General features: G+C 41.9%; 1 protein-coding gene across 1 annotated transcript in view; it reads right to left on the minus strand.

Moving 5' to 3' along the window:
• Positions 1 to 10,637: 10,637 nt before the first annotated feature.
• CCNG2 (cyclin G2) overlaps positions 10,638 to 17,523 on the minus strand; it is a 16,113-nt gene continuing 9,227 nt past the window's right edge. Inside the window, exons 5-8 of the mRNA XM_015816378.2 lie at positions 17,216 to 17,294; positions 17,031 to 17,129; positions 15,396 to 15,601; positions 10,638 to 12,281 (exon numbers count right to left, since the gene is read on the minus strand). Coding sequence (XP_015671864.2) covers positions 12,143 to 12,281; positions 15,396 to 15,601; positions 17,031 to 17,129; positions 17,216 to 17,294 — 523 coding nt within the window. The 3' untranslated portion in view covers positions 10,638 to 12,142. The remainder of the gene's footprint in view (positions 12,282 to 15,395; positions 15,602 to 17,030; positions 17,130 to 17,215; positions 17,295 to 17,523) is intronic.

The raw sequence follows: 17,523 nt of genomic DNA on the forward strand, positions 1-17,523 counted from the left end.
TAAATAACAAACCATTGCTTTTCACAAAGCTGGACTACTTGGTCCTTGGGGAAACATTCCTGGAGAATTCAAACCAAGATACTGAATGGTTCAGGATGGCAAGGAGAGAGCTTTGCCCCATCATCAGTTCCGATACGTAGTGTTAATCGGTGGACACAGCAGTTTGATGGGATTAACTATAAACGGATGCTATGAGTAATACAGGTGGTCCTTCCTTTATGGACTGTTCAAAGTTACAACGGCACTGGAAAAAAAGTGACTTATGATTGCTTTTCATACTTATGACCGTTGCAGCATCCCCATGGCCACGTGATCAAATTTCAGATGCTCGGCAACTGGCTCATGATGGCTGCAGCGTCCCGGGGTCACGAGATCACCTCTTGCAAGGTGATCTGACACGCAAAGTCAATGGGGAAGCCAGATTCACTTAACAATCATGTTACTCACTTAACGGGTGCAATGATTCACTTAACAACTGTGGCAAGGAAGGTAATAAATTGGGGCAAAACTCCCTTAACTAATGTTTCCCTTAGCAACATAAATTTGGGGCTCATTGGGGCCCAGAAGCTGTGAATGCTCCAACACTGGTGGTTTTTAAGAAGAGAATGGACAGCCATTTGTCTGAAATGGTATAGGGCAGGGGTAGGCAACCTTGGCTCTTTTATGACTCGTGGACTTCAACTCCCAGAATTCCTGAGCCAGCATGGCTCAGCTTGGAAACTCTCCCTTTCCCCTCAGCATGGCTGGCTCAGGAATTCTGGGAGTTGAAGTCCACGAGTCATAAAAGAGCCAAGGGGTAGGCAAACCCCTGGTATAGGGTTTCCTGACTGAGCAGGGGGTTGGACTAGATGACCTCCAAGGTCCCTTCCAAGTTTATTATTATTATTATTATTTGACCTGTACTGAAAGCCTGATCATTTCATTCTAAGGAGATAATAGGAGAATAAATTATTGCAACCCAAAAAAACCCCCCACCCGTAACATATGATTGTATGTTCTGAGGAAGTTTCTAACACATTTCATGAGAAATCAAAAGGGGAAGAAGTTTTCATAGCAATAAATTTTGGAATAAAGTAGAAGTCTTTCCTCATATCATGGTTGCTGGGGGGGGGGAATGCCTCATTAATTGTTGTGGATGTGTACTCTCAGTGTTACCTTCGTCTCGTGACTAGCCCATTGCTGAGACAGCCAAAAGCTGTTCTGATGTAAAAGTGTTGCTTTCCCTCATCTTATCCCTAAAATGGCGTAAAGGAGACGTAGTGGCGCGAAGGTTAGAATGCAGTATTGCAGGCTAATTCTGCCAACCGCCAGGAGTTCGATTCTCACCGGCTCAAGGTTGACTTAGCCTTCCATCCTTCTGAGGTCGGTAAAATGAGGGTCCAGATTGTTGGGGGTCAATATTCCCGCAGCTTTAACTTTTAGAAAACCATTATCTGATTTTCAGCTCTTTATGTCAACAGCAAGACCACTTCATCACAGTTCCTCCAGCTCAAATTCTTTTGTTAATGGCTCCCAGAATACTAAGGTGGAAAATCCAAGGGTGCATCAGTTGGAGAGAAGGAATCAGAATAGAGCTGGAAGTCCAGCCCCCTGTTCAGGCAGGAGATCCTATACCATTTCAGACAAGTGGCTGTCCAGTCTCTTCCTAAAAACCTCCAGTGATGAAGCACCCACAACATCTGGAGGCAAAGCTGTTCCACTGCTTAATTGTCCTCACTGTTAGGAAGTTTCTCCTTAATTCCAGGTTGCTTCTCTCCTTGATTAGTTTCCATCCATTGTTTCTTCTCCTGCCTTCCGTTGCTTTGGTAGATAAGTTGACCTCCTCATGTTGTGGAAGACTGCTATCATGCCCCCCTCCAGACCTTCTTTTCTCTAGACTAGCCCAACCCAAATCCTGAAGCCGTTCTTCATGTGTTTTAACCTCCAGGCCTTTAGTCATCTTAGTTGCTCTTCTTTGTACTTTTCCCAAAGTCTCAACACTTTTTTTGTAATGTGACCAAAACTGGATGCAGTATTGCAGGTGTGGTCTTACTAAGGTTTTATATAAAGCAGTATTTATCTGATTTTGATTCCGTGCCTCTGTTTATATAACCAAGGATTGTATTAGCTTTTTTGGCTGCTGGCGCACATTGCTGGCTCATGTTTAAGTGATCGTCCACTAGGACTCCAAGCTGCTAGTGACTTGGACTTTCTTCCAGTTGCTACAAAGAGTAGATGCTTATGGAGATTCCCAATCATCCAGGTCATAGTGGTCCCAAAAGTGCTTTTCCAAAAGACAACTGGACTTTCTTGTTTTTTTTCTTTGAAAATGTTTCGCTTCTCATCCAAGAAGCTTCTCCATTCTGAAAAGCCCTTGTTATTGTTGTTAGTTGCAAAGTCATGTCCGACCCATCGTGACCCCATGAACAATGTTCCTCCAGGTCTTCCTGTCCTCTACCATCTTCTGGAGTCCATTTAAGCTGAGGCCTACTGCTTCAATGACTCCATCCAGCCACCTTATTCTCTGTCGTCCCCTTCTTCTATTGCCCTCGATCTTTCCTAGCATTAGGCTCTTCTCCAGTGAGTCCTTCCTTCTCATTAGGTGGCCAAAGTACTTGAGTTTCAACTTCAGGATCTGGCCTTCTAAAGAGCAGTCGGGGTTGATCTCCTCTAGGACTGACCGGTTGGATCGCCTTGTAGTCCAGGGGACTTGCAGGAGTCTTCTCCAGCACCATAGTTCAAAGGCCTACATTCTTTTGCGCTCAGCCTTTCTTATGGTCCAACTTTCACAGCCATACATTGCAACTGGGAAAACCATGGCCTTGACTATACGTACTTTTGTTGGCAGGGTGATATCTCTGCTTTTTAGTATGCTGTCTAGATTGCCATAGCTTTCCTCCCCAGGAGCAAGCGTCTTTTAATTTCTTGGCTGAAGTCCCCATCTGTGGTGATTTTGGAGTCCAGGAAGATAAAATCTGTCACTATCTCCATTTCTTTCCCTTAGGAAGCCCTTAGGAACACAAAGAGTTGCTCTAGCACAGTGATGGTGAACTTCTGGGTTCAGTGTGTCAAATATTCAGAAAATGTCTGCTGGTGTGTCACCTACCACCTCTCCCTTTACAAACAATCCTTTACCTATTTTATTATTTTTTTTAAGAAAAAAACTCACAGTCTAACCTCCATGGTGGTACGTGTTACATAAAGAAATGTCAAATCATTACAAAAATGAAACACGAGTAAAAAAAATACATTTTGGGAGGAACTTTCAGAGGCCGTGTAAGAGCACATCCCATTCTTGGACACCTGTGGTGTCCAAAAATTGGTTAAGAAAAGGGCGTGCTTTTGAGAATACAGGCAGTCCTCAACTTATGACCACAATTGAGCTCAAAATTTCCACTGCTAAGCAAGACGATTGTTAAGCCAGCTCTGGGCAAGATCAGAAGATGCGGTTAGGCCTGGCCCACAGAATCGCCAACAGTCGGACACACCTGAGTGAATAACATCGTATTATAGGCAGTCCTCAACTTACAACCACAACTGAGCCCAAAATTTCCGTTGCTAAGTGAAACATTTGTTCAATGAATTTTGCCCCATTTTACAACCTTTCTTGCCACAGTCGTTAAATGAATCTCTGCAGTTGTTAAGTTAGCAACATGGCTGTTAAGTGAATCGGGCTTCCCCACTGACTTTGCTTGTCAGAAGGCTGCAAAAGGGGATCACATGATCCCTGGGACGCTGTGACTTCCATAAACGTGAGCCAGTTGTCAAGCATACAAATTTTGATCACGTGACCATGGGGATGCTTCAACGGTCGTAAGCAGTGCTTTTTTTCTAAAAAAAAAAAAAGGTGCCGGAACTCACACACGTCATACAACCCGCCTTGCCTACCCTACAAGGTTCCATCCAAAAAAGGTGCCGGAACTCCATGGTGGACAAAAAAAAGCCCTGGTCGTAAGTGTGAAAAGTGTTTGTCATATGTCACTTTTTTCAGTGCCATTGCAACTTTGAACAGGCACTCAATGAATCGAGGACTGCCTGTATTAAGTATCCACAGTTCTTAATCATTCTAGGATTTTTGAGGCAGGCTAGTCCAAATATTTTCAGGCGTTCTATCCAAGACAGAAAGTATTGTTAACTCTATATTTGCAACTACCTTCTGCTGACATTGCTGTAAAAGGTGGGAAGTTCATATTGCTTACAACAGAATTGCTACCCATGTGTGCACTGAAAACTGAGTGAGGCTCCTTCTAGCTACCGAAAAATTCAATATTTCAGTTGTAAAAACCAGGAGAGCCAGAGTGGGATTATTGATTTTCAACGCGTTTACAGAATCTCTAGGAAAGAAAGAATTGCTTGAAAAGTATGTTACTTTATGGATGGATAATTCTACTGCAATGATTGGAAGACTCCAATGGGAAGGAGATGCTTGTAAATTATATATATATATATATTGCAGAAAAGAATATGCAAATGGCTTAGCACCTATTTAGAATAACTATATTAATCAGAAAACAGAAATAATGGATTTTGAAGCCGAGAATACAAGTAGTCCTTCAATTACGACCGCAACTGAGCCCAAAGTTTCTGTTGCTAAGCGAGACATTTGTTAAGTGAGCTTTGTCCCATTTTACGATTTTTCTTGCCAGAGTTGTTAAGGGGGTCACTGCAGTTGTGAAATTAGTAATGTGGTTGTTAAGTGAATTTGTCTACCCCATTGACTTTGCTTGTCAGAAGGTCACAAAAGGGAATCACATGACCCCAGGACACTGCGACCGTCATAAATGTGAGTCTGTTGCCAAACATCCACATTTTGATCACATGACCATGGGGAGGCTGCAATGATTGTGTCACTTTTTTCAGTGCTGTTGTAACTTTGAATGGACACTAAACCAACTGTTGTAAGACGAGGACTGCCCGTATTTGAAATGCACTAATAATCTATAAGGACACTGCCAGAACTAAAAAGTGCTAAAAAAAAATAGTATATAAAACATTTCACAAGACACCACCGCCATAATTTCTAGCCATTACAAGCTTGTTTTAGATGTTTCTGGTTTTGATATTGTTGTTTTTTGATTGTTGCAGAAAACAAAAACTACAGCACAGTTGCTCGGTGAGATTTGTGACTCCTACATTCTCTTCACACAGATGCGTATTCTTGAAGCTTGAATACATTTCATGTTATCTTTTCTTATGTGAGAATCACAAGTTCATGACCTTAAAATTTAATGGAAGCTGGCAAAAAAAGAGAAAGCGGACCTTGTTGGGAGAAAGTGATCAGAAGGGGTCTATTCAGTATGTGTTTTAAATATTTAAAGACGTAGATGAGACCTTGAAAACATGCTTTTTTTAAAACAAATTTTATTAATTTTTCAAATTTTAACAACCAGGTAATTGGGAAGCAGCGTGGTGATAGGGTAATCAATAATCCAATAACAGAGTGATACATAGATATCTCAGTTTACATCAATAAAGGTTCCCTCTCTATTTCCCATAGGTATTATATCACATTCATATTAGTACATTTCTAGCTAAAGTTCAATCAATCTATACATTTATCTATAACATTTTAGTTATACATATCCAAGTCTTGTTTTTAGATTTTATTTAATTCCAGTTATTATATTCCAATTTAGCCTTTTATAACCACTATTTATAATTTGGATAGGTTTAGTTTCCCTCGTTTTATTATAAACTAATTCTTGTGACTAAAATACAAATATTATTCCAAAATTTAAATTCTTTCTTTATTCACCAATATATTCTATTTCTCATCCTAATAACTCCTCATATACTAATAACATATCTTTCATTATCACAAATCCATCCCTATAATCATTAAGGCTATAATCTAACAAATTATTTTAATTTCCATTATAAATCTGAATCCTAAATATTAAATCAGTCAATATCTCTAAGATCAGTCAAAATCTCTAAAAGAAAAGCTGCTTAATCCCCAAATGAATTTTTAAATCCCATTTTTAAATCTAACTCTGGCTTTCTTTTTATGCCAAGCAGGCTTCTATACCAATGCCCTTAAATCCTCCAGTGTATCTCCCTTGATTCCCACACATATTGTTTGAATCAAGGGAGAATATCCAGTTATCAGTTTTTCAACTGCTTTTGTCTTATGTAGATTATTTTGCCTGAGATATTGATTTAGAATGTGGAATCTTCTACCATACTGATAGATTTATCATCCCAAAGGTGCTTTTCAAAAGACTGCTAGACTTTCTTTTTCTTGAAGACATTTTGCTTCTCATCCAAAAAGCTTCCTCAGTTCTGAATGAATGGTGGAGAATGGAAGGATTTATATTCCTTGCAGTCATCTGATCATTAGCATTCTTTCTGAGAATCGTTGAGGCCATTTGGAGGTTTATATCTGTGCTCTCAAATAAACACAGCAGTTCCAATAAGTTTCCACATCCTTCTTTTCAGTTTTACAGCAGTTCCTGGAGGGTTCCACACCCATCTGCACTGTTCTTGGAACTGCTGAAAGGACTGTGTTGCAAACAGGAGATCTGTGGTATCACATCCCTCCCCCTCTCTTGAGAAAGGGCTGCTCAGTCTTAACGTACATGACCTCTTTGAACCCTCTTTCCAACCAGCCATCCAGTCTGTCCAGAATGTGGACTGGTTGATTGATCCTGGGCCATCAAGTTGTTGTTGACTCGTAATGACCATATAGATAGATTTTCTCAGTGATGGTGTGTTCCTAACATGATCCTTCGGGCCTTTACAGTCCCAGCTACTTTTGCTAAGGTTTCAATTTATTCTCCTTGAGTAAAACTTTGCAGCGCTTCCAGTTCTCTTCTGCGGATATTTTATTTTGTATTATAACTCAGTGTGTTATTCTAATAGCTTCTGTTTTATTATTTCTGATTCTGGGTGTTGTTCTTTCCAGAATTGGTGCAATCTTTTCAGATTATTAGTTGTTTGTTTTCAATTTTTGCATCCAGGTAATCCTTCACTTACAACCACAAGTGAGCCCAACATTTCAATGGCTAAGCAAAACAATATGCTTATATGCAAATAGCTTAGCACATGTTTAGAATAACTATATTGCCCTGCGACAATGGCTGCCTCACCTTGCCTCGCATCACTCCACAGGACGAGCCTCCGCCCCACTGCCCCACCTGCCAGAGACCCCCTGGATCTCCCCCAACCCTGTCCGGTCCCCACAGGTGTCCCTCCCCACGAGCAACATCGAGGTGACCACGCCCACCTTGGCCACATCCACACAGTCTGCCACGCCCACTCAGTGGGCCACGCCCACCTGGCACCCGGCGATAAATAAGTGGGTTTTGGGTTGCAGTTTGGGCCCTCGGTCTCTAAAAGGTTCGCCATCACTGACCTAGAGACAAGGAAGATCAAGATCAAGTTGAAGTCCACAAAGTGGTTGGCATTGAGAAATATTGCTTTACGGCAGGGGTCTTCAAACTTGGCCCTTTTATGACTTGTGGACTTCAACTCCCAGAATTCCTCAGCCAGCCAGCCTGCCTGGCTGAGGAATTCTGGGAGTTGAAGTCCACAAGTCATAAAAGGGCCAAGTTTGAAGACCCCTGGGTTAAGGAATGAGGCTAGAAAGTGGGAGACAGTGAATTCTAGTCCTGCCTTAGTCATAAAAGCGGGCTGGGTGACTTTTGGGCCAATCACCAGGAGTTCTAGTGAGTTCTAGTCCTGCCTCAGGCATGAAAGCTGGCTGGGTGACTTTTGGGCCAATCACCAGGAGACTATGAGTTTTAATCCCGCCTTAGACATGAAACCCAGCTGGGTGACCTTGAGCCAGTCATCCTCCCTCAGCTCAACCCACCTTCACAGGGGGTTGTTGTTGTGGGGAATATAGGAGGAGGAAAGTGTGTTGGATATGTTCAGCCCCTTGAGTTATTTTTCAAAGTAATAAAGGCAGGATACAAATAAATAAGCCAGGGGCCTTCAAACCTGGCCCTTTTATGACTTGTGGACTTCAACTCCCAGAGTTCACGCTGGCTGAGGAATTCTGGGAGTTGAAGTCCGCAAGTCATAAAAGGGCCAAGTTTGAAGACCCCTGAAATAAGCCTTACATTGAAAAGATATACAATTTACTCTCTTCTAGAGTAATGAACGACGATGGCATCTTCAGAATAATGCCAATGAATACTGAACAAAACCCCCAATTGCCAGGCAGTTGACAGAAGTAGGCCTACTGTTTGAACACACCAGTGGAAAACCAACAACTACTGAGACTGTACATTTTGTTTAAAAAGGGATATAATTTAGGTCCTAGCTATAGTACATGTCCTGCCTTAAGAAGACAGTGCCATCTAGGGGTCTTCAGTAAAACTGGAGCTCAACTAAGAAGGTTTAAGCCAGTGTTTCTCAACCTTGATAATTTTAAGGCATGTGGACTTCAACTCCCAGAATTCCACAGCCAGCAATGCTGGCTGTGGAATTCTGGGAGTTGAAGTCCACATGCCTTAAAATTGTCAAGGTTGAGAAACACTGGTTAAGCCAGCCTTTCCATCTGGTGTACTTCAAAATGTGTTTGGACCAACATAGTTCACAGATTGAAATTAGCTGTACGTATCCGTCAAGCAGTAGGTTAGGATATGCAGAGCAGAATTTACTGGCAAAAATTCATATTTTTAATATGGGCTATTTCACTAGTTTGTTATACAGATAGTCCTTGACTTATAACCTGTTGTTTACGGGACTGTTGAAAGTTATAACAGATCTCTCGTTACCTACAACTTTTTGAAGGGCTGATGGAGGCACTCTTCCCATCTACCCCTGTGCTCACACAATCCCGCAGCAAATGGGAGCCAGTTGCCAAACACCCAAAATGCGATTACGACCCCAATTTTTAACATGGTTTTGCCGGCTTCTGGTGTTTACTTCTGGTTTCCAGCCAACAAAGCCCATTGGGGAAACTGGAGATTGCTTAATGACTGTGAAATTCACTTATCCAACACCACCAAAAATGTCATAATGTTGGGTGGGGTCAGGTGGAAATCTGTTGAATGACTGCCATGACTTAACAACTGCAATTTGGTCAATTAGGCTCGTAGGTTGAGGACTCAATTATTCTGCACAGCCGTCAGTCACCCAGTCTACCCATATGGTGTAACATAATGGAGGGTAAATATGGCCAAGCTAGATTATTTAATGCAATTATTTAAACTTGTGTATGAAATGTTAGTGCAGAGGTCTTCAAACTTGGCCCTTTTATGACTTGTGGACTTCAACTCAGCATGCCTGGCTGAGGAATTCTGGGAGTTGAAGTCCACAAGTCATAAAAGGGCCAAGTTTGAAGACCCCTGGCTTAGTGCCAAAATACCAGCATCACAAGAGTTTCATGACCACAGAGCCTAAACTGCTCCAGACTTCCTCTACAGATAGTCAACTTATAACCGTTCATTTAGTGACCCTTCAAAGTTACAACACTGGAAAAGCGATTTACAACTTTTTCACACTCAAACCGTTGGGAGCATCCAAAGTCATGTGATCAAAATTCAAGCACTTGGCAACTGGTTCATATTTGCGTCGGTTGCAGTGTCCCGGGGTTTTTTTTTCCCATGTGTGATCCCCTTATGCGACCTTCCGACAAGCAGTCAGTGGGGAGGTCAGATTCACATAACAACCGTGTTACTAACCTAACAACTGCAGTGATTCACTTAACAACGGTGGCAAGAAAGATCGAAAAATGGGGCAAAACTCACTTAACAACTGTCTCAGCAACAGAAACTTTGGGCTCAGTTGTGGTTGTAAGGACTACTTGTATACGTATATGTTAGCAGGTTAGCATATGGATTTGATTGGCTATCTCAGTGGTGGCGAACCTATGGTATGCATGCCAGAGGCGGCACTCAGAGCAGCTTGCGCAGGTCCATTAGGCCGCCACCACCGCCCGGAGCGGCAGCCCCACCTAGCACAAAGGAGGCGAAGCGGCCAGCTAGCAAACTTGAGTAGAGGTGGTAGAGCACGCCGACCAGCGCCATGACCCCCCAGCCCCAGCTAGGATTGTGTGCCTCCCCATCTATGCTGGGCCTCCTGCCCACCGCCCCACCTGCCAGAGACCCCATGGATCTCCCCCAACCCTGCCCGGCCCCCACAGGCGTCCCCCCCATGAGCAACATCGAGGTGGTCATGCCCACCCCAGCCACGCCCACCGTCTGCCGTGACAACTGCAGCCATGCCCACCCAGTGGGCCACACCCCCATGCCCCCCAAGGGCACCACAATGCTGCTGTGGCCCTGGCACTTTGCAATAAATAAGTGGGTTTTGGGTTGTGGTTTGGGCACTCGGTCTCTAAAAGGTTCGCCATCACTGGGCTATCTGATCTGAAATTCTACCTGTAATCATCCTCCTTCACTTTGTTTTCTACCAGGTTATTTTTTAAATGCATCTAGTCTGGTTATATGTTGTGCAGGATGGTGTCGAAAATCTCTCCAGAAGCCTAGGATAACTTCATTATCATTTTCTTATAATATTATCTTCACTTTCACTTTATCTTCACATCCTCATTACAATTAACTTTCCTGTTACTTAGAAGTTGTGACCACTTCCTTAAAAATGTGTTCTGGTTTCTGATTTTGTCCCAGCTGCCCTGTTATGCCAAAAATCACCAGAGACTCAGATAAGAAAAAAAAAAAAGCATTTGGTTTTATTGAATAGAAGCAGAGAGAGAGAATCTTGAGTTATTTCTGAGCAAAAATAGCTTTCAAAAAACATTCTGACAGTCTGGCAGTACCAACCCCCCCACCCCCAACCTTCCATATACATTATTTATATCATATACAAGGTATAATAAATTAATATCTACATGCAACATATAGAAAGTAACGTACACTGTAAAAATACAATATTTTTCAGCTTATTTTGTTTTTTTAAGTTTTTTTACAGGTTTTAATTTACATTTTTACACGTTTTTGTAAACTTTTTTTTTTCTTTATAAAAATCAGATCACACCGCACGTTATCAAACATTCACTTCTGCTACACAGGAAAAAACACTCAAAGCAAGGATCATAACTTTATTGCCGCTTCATTTCAACCATAGCCTTGCTTTCACATTATTACTACAGACTAAATGACTTCTTTTGCTTACTTTGCATATATTTAAAGGAACTAAAGTAAAGCAACCATTAAGTCTGTGCTTTAAAAAGGGGGGGGGTGAAGGCAAGCAATTAAATGTCATGACACCCATTTTATCAACTTCACATTTATCAAAACTTCTCCATAATCAATTGCCTTTCCACTAACCATTTTCACTTAAGCATGCAAAAGTTAACGAATATAGATTTACTTAATAACGATGTAAAAGAAATACTGAAATAAGCTATGGGAGAGGGACTGGGGACTTTACACTGAAATCCGGTACTTTCTAATTTTAATAGTATCGTTTTTGTTTTTGTTTTAACAGCAACACTAAGGTTTTCTAAAAACATTTCATTTCCTAATTTGAGGATTTGAAAGCTCACCTTTAGAAATTTTAGCACTAAAATATGCTTCAGAACCAGTGTGGATTGGTTTTGCGTTTAAAAAACAAAAAAAGCAGCTTATTTATTTCTACCCCAAAAACAGCATTTGTGATTAAAACAAGTCTCCTGAAAAACCCCAGGAATACTTCCTTTAAAAGAATAACAAAAAAAAATTATTTAAAATCTTTTTTAAAAGAAAGAAAGAAAAGCAATTCATATACGTCACTGCGATTTCATTTATCCACCAAATACGTCAACCGCTAAGATTCAACCTATTTTCAGCAGAGAATTCAAGCCCAGCTCAAAAGCTTTTGAAGCTGTCTTGTGCTCCGGTGGTGGCGAATTTTGTTGTGCTCCTGTGGATTGTTTCTCGCTGAACAAGGTTTGAAATGGTTAATTTGATCCCTCGCGCCACATCAGACGTTACCATCATACAAAGGTAAAAAGCACAATACGTACTGTGAGTACTCCATGAGATCTTGTACCAAAGGACAAGGAATGCTAAGATCAGCTTTTTTTCCCCAACCGTAAGCACATTCCGGCCATGTCGATTTCGACCCCCAGAATTTTTTTATCGACAAGTTAGGGGTGGGCTGGCGATTCTGGGAGTGGAAGCCTGCACTTGGAAGGCACCCGAGCGGGAGAGAGGGCTGGTTTAAGAGACTTATTGCCTACAAATAGTACGGTGCGTTGAAGGAGCTCAGACTAGCACATGGAATCGAAGGAGAGAGCCTGCCACTTTGATTTTGGTTTGAGGTCAAAAAAGAAGGCGCCTTCTCCGTCACTGGAAGGGGAACTGCTCAGGCTGTCTTCTCCACAGCTCATGTCTTCACAGGAGTCCTCACTGCAAAAAGAAAACGGTGACACTAATCAGCCATCACGAAGAAAGGAGGGAAAAAAGAGAGTAACCAAATATGGTACAGTAGCCATCGACTTACAGCCAGTTCACTTAGTGTCCGTTCAAAGTTACAACGGCACTGAAAAAAAAAACCGGGGCCTAGGACCGTTTTTTCACACTGATGACCCGTCCGTTGCAGCATTTCCACGGTCAGGCGATTCACGTTCAGATACTTGGCAACCGACTCGCATTTATGACGGGTTGCACTGTCCCAGGGGGTCATGTGATCCCCCTCTGGGAAAATCAGATTCACTTAACAACCATTGTTACTAATTTAACAGCTGCAGGGATTCGCTTGACAAAGACGGCAAGAAAAGTCGTACAATGGGGCAAAGCTCACTTAACAAATTTCTCGTCTGGCGACATAAATTTTGGGCTCAGTTATGGTTGTAAGGCGAGGACTGCCTGTATTCATCACGTGTTATTCTCTTCTGAGTCAGCCAAGTTACTGTACCTTTTTCCTTACCAAAATATTTTTTTATCAAATTATTACTCAATTTTCTAGCAAATATATCCGCACCTAACCAGATATATTGCATTTGAATCAGTGAGGAACTGGCTGTGATGGGAGTTAGTTAGACATAACAATATCGTAACTAGTGTGAGAACCAAGGTTTTTTGAAATAAGAGATGATAAGATATGGTGGGTTGAAGAACTGGAGGGAAAGCCTGCATTTCAAACTAATTGGAGAATGTGATTTATAACTGTTAATTAGAGGAGGGAATTGTGCTTTGATACTATGAGCTCAGGGGAGGGGAATTCAGATTTTGGCTTCAACTATGTTAGTGCCAAAGCTATGCTAACTCCAATAAAGATTCTTTAAGATAAAACAATGCCTCGAAGTTCTTTGAAGAGTTTAATCTGTCGGAACCATGACACTGGCTTTGCAAGCTTCAGAGTTTTAAGTGCAAAGGTCAAAACAGTTCTGATAATCAGCCACTTAGGTTATTGAGCACACTGATGGCATTCAACCTTCCAGAAGAATCTCAGGGAGGTCTCTTAAAATATTTTATTTGTGTTTCATATTTTTTAACCACCCATCTCCCTCGGATATTCAATGAGATGCTGGTAAGGCTGTAAACTCAAGGAACATTCTTTCCCCTTTGATGGGAATATAATACAAGTTTCCTGAGTTATATTTGTTACATGTGTTTGATGAGCCAAAACTTAAAATGGCAAATTAAAAAAAAACCTACTAATTTTCTACATCTAGCTACCAAATTAGTTATTGCTAAACAATGAAGCTCTCCAGATAGCATCTTAGCAGATAAAGGGCATAGTAGGAGGTAATATTTAGCTTTGTCTGAAAAAGGCTTTGATAAAATCCAGTGTAGGAGAAGTCGTGAATCACCGTTTGACAGGGAATTGTGAGAGTCCATTGTGTATAGGAGATAAGCATCCAGGCAACAGCTTGTTATCAAAAATTATGTGCACTTTAAAATGTACCAGCCCTAGTCATCTTTTGAAATTAAGTAGATAGACAGGCAGACAAGCTGAGCCAGATCATGGAAGAAGAGGATTGCAAACAATTTCCATGCTTTTTCAAGAAAACAACACGGCTATCTTCATGTTGTAATCATCAGCACAATGCAAAGGAGACTTAATGTAAGATTTGAAATACGATGCTCTGAAATACCAGGTAATATAATTTAAATGATGGCTGTCCACTCCATTAGACTCTAGGCAGCAAACAAAATTCTACTGCTGTTAAGAAAGAGATGTGCGAATTCAGCAGTGCTCGTAATTATCTTTTCCCACTGTGATCCTCAGTCTCGTTAGCACAATTGTGTACTTAACTACTCATCTCATTACCACTGACAAAAAGGAATCTGAAGAGAGATGACTTCACTGGTTAACCAGAGACATCAGCTCCTCCCTCTGCCAATCTGCATGCCATCGTATTTAATTTAAAGCATAGGGGGGTGGGGAATGGAAGATAGCATGTTCACCAATGATCCGTGGAAGAGCTAATTGCTACGGCCTTGGAAAAACCAACTCACAATTACCGACATCTCAGTGCAAACATAGGATTTAAGCCAAAGTACATAGGCAGCGTTAAATAATCTGAGAAGCCTGTTGAAAACAGAGGAGGATGGAAAAGCCATTCTATTCCAATGAGAATAAAAAGCTTCTCAAAGTAAAATAAGTTTATTCTAGTTTACTCTACTAGGCCCTCTCTAAATATACGCCCCATCTTCTCCAGCAAGATACAGTAGATTGGGGGTCTTCAAACTTGGCCCTTTTATGACTTGTGGACTTCAACTCCCAGAATTCCTCAGCCAGCCTTATAGCATCTTTCAATACTTGAACGGCTGTCACAGAGAGGGCAGGACAAAAAGTAGTAGGTGGAAGATCATTAAAGAGAGATCCAGCCTAGAATCAAGGAGGAATTTCCTGACAATAAGAACAATTAACCAATGGAATAGTTTGCCTCCCAGAGTTGTGGGTGCTCCATCGTTGGAAGTCTTCATGAAAAGATGGACAACTACTTGTTGAAAATAGTATGAGGACTCTTGCCTTGGGCTGGAGACTGGACTAGAAGACCTCCAAGGTCCCTTTCAGCTCTACGATAGGGGTCTTCAAACTTGGCCCTTTTATGACTTGTGGACTTCAACTCCCAGAATTCCTCAGCCAGGCTGAGGAATTCTGGGAGTTGAAGTCCACAAGCCATAAAAGGGCCAAGTTTGAAGACCCCTGCAGTAGATGTAATCCAATTCTTCTAAGAGGCATCAAAATGGGGGAAAGTTTGTTTATTCTGACCCACAGCAGTTATCAAAAATGCTCATTGCTTATTTTTTCCAAATGAGGACTTTCTAAACATAGTTGTGTCAATGCCACGGACACACATAATTTAACCATCAAAACCGAGAGGTGACAAGTGTATCCTTTACTCCTAAATACGTATAATTTTATTTTTCTAAATGCCAGCGCTAGTCGATGGGTCATCAATCTGTCCTTTGTGCATTTTACATTATTGAAAAATAAGTTACCCTTAAGTTACTTGAACTGACAACCTACAGAGAGCCAACAATAGAGAAAGCCCGATAGATTTTACCTACCTCTCGCTTTCATCAAAGCATCCAGCCTCTGGGATTGTGGGCAACTCAGGAACACTATAGTAGCTGTTTTGAAGATTCTGGGCAGTGCGTCTTGAAACAATCCAGACGAGTTTTTTATGGTCTGGCTTGCAGCAGGCGGGAGAAGCATAATCTGCTAAGCATTTTGAGACCAGCTCTCTCCAATACAGTAAGTCACTGTCACTTATCTGAAAAAAAAAAATCACGTATGAATTTTTTTAAAAAAAGTTTCACAAATCAACCACGGTAGTGGGGTGTCCCAGGGCTCTGTTCTGGGCCCAGTGCTCTTCAGCATCTTCATCAACGATTTGGACGAGGGGATAGATGGGGAACTCATCAAATGTGCGGATGACACCAAGCTGGCAGGAATAGCCAACACTCCAGAAGACAGGCTTAAGATACAGGAGGACCTGGACAGACTTGAACACTGGGTGCTATCTAACAAAATGAAATTCAAGGGGGGGGGGGACATGATAGCAGTGTTTCAATATCTCAGGGGCTCCCACAAAGTAGAGGGAGTCAAGCTATTCTCCAAAGCGCCTGCAGGCAGGACAAGAAGCAACGGGTGGAAACTAATCAAGGAGAGAAGCAACCTAGAACTATAAGGAGAAACTTCCTGACAGTTAGAACAATTAACCAGTGGAACAACCTGCCTCCAGAAGCGGTGAATGCTCCAACACTGGAAGTTTTTAAGAAGAAACTGGACAGCCATTTGTCTGAAATGGTATAGGGTTTCCTGCCTGAGCAGGGGGTTGGACAAGATGACCTCCAAGGTCCCTTTCAACTTTATTATTATTATTATTATTATTATTATTATTATTATTATTATTATTATTATTATTATCCTGGCTCCGCACATCTGACAACAATTCATATAGCTCAAGCCTTCAGGCAAATCAACTGGAACACATAACCGTGTGGGCTTCATTGCTGAAGTTTTTCAAGGTTGGACCACCCTCCTGTCTTGGGCCGGGGGTCTTCAGCTAGAAGACTCCCAAGGTCCCTTCCAACTATATGATTCTATGAACTCAAACCACATTTGTCCCCAGAAAATTCACGGGCTTTAACAGAACCCGCAGGCGTACGAGACTGTGGAGAAATGCAGTCTGAACGACGGGTTGAGGAGATAACATATATGTGAGATGATGCAACTTTTAACAGAACAGAACATTCGCTTTTCCAAGGTAAATGGGAGGAAAAGTCATGGCCTGCCTTCCATTTACAGGAGGCCAGGAATTCTCTATTCCAGGAAGATGCATTTTCTTCCTAAATTATCTATCTTCAAAATGGGAGGGGCGTTTTCCTCTATACCAGGGGTCCCCAACCCCTGGGCTGTGGATCAGTACCGGGCCGTGGCATGCCAGCAACCGGTCCGCACAAACAAGCAAAGCCCCATCCTTGGGATGCAGGCAACAAACAAAACCACGCACTCTCCGGTCTGTGGAAAAACCTCTCTCCACGGAACTGGACCCGGGTGCCCAAAAGGTTGGGGACCTCTGCTCTATACAGTTTAAAACAAAAAACCCCACACATTTTTGAATCAACTATTATTCCCCCCCCCCCCGAAAAGGTTTAACGGGATAGCTGGACCTCAGATAACGAATGCTGCTTTCTTACCTTGGAGTGCTTCTGAACACACAGAAGAATCTCAAACAACTCCATGGATTTCAGAGTCTGCACTTCCAGAGAGAGAAGGCACAGGGCCAAAATGGATGGCTGCGGGGACAAAAATACACACTCAGCCCAGAAACTGAGTCACTGACCTCAGCTTTCGTATCGCGAACGGTTTATTTCAAACTTACTTTTGCTTTTGAAAAAACAAGTCGGCAGTTGCAAGCTTTAAGTTGTGCTTCCAGTTTGTCGAGATTCAACAACTCTTTCCTGCAAAGGGTCACAATAAAATATTACTGCCGGATGCCCCTGTTACATCGGGACTTGAGCTTACGCAACATTGTTAAATCAGAGCCTGCTAAATCATGTCTTAGTACAGTGTGTAAATCTAAACTCGGAAAATACACAGTGAATCCATTTGCTTTCCAAATAAAATGCAATAAGCTGTCTAGATATAGTCAGACTGATTTATCTCATTGTACATGAACCATGCAGAAAC

Source organism: Protobothrops mucrosquamatus, unplaced genomic scaffold, assembly GCF_001527695.2.
Source record: "Protobothrops mucrosquamatus isolate PMUCROS unplaced genomic scaffold, P.Mucros_1.0 scaffold440, whole genome shotgun sequence".
Classification (NCBI taxonomy): Eukaryota; Metazoa; Chordata; class Lepidosauria; order Squamata; family Viperidae; genus Protobothrops; species Protobothrops mucrosquamatus.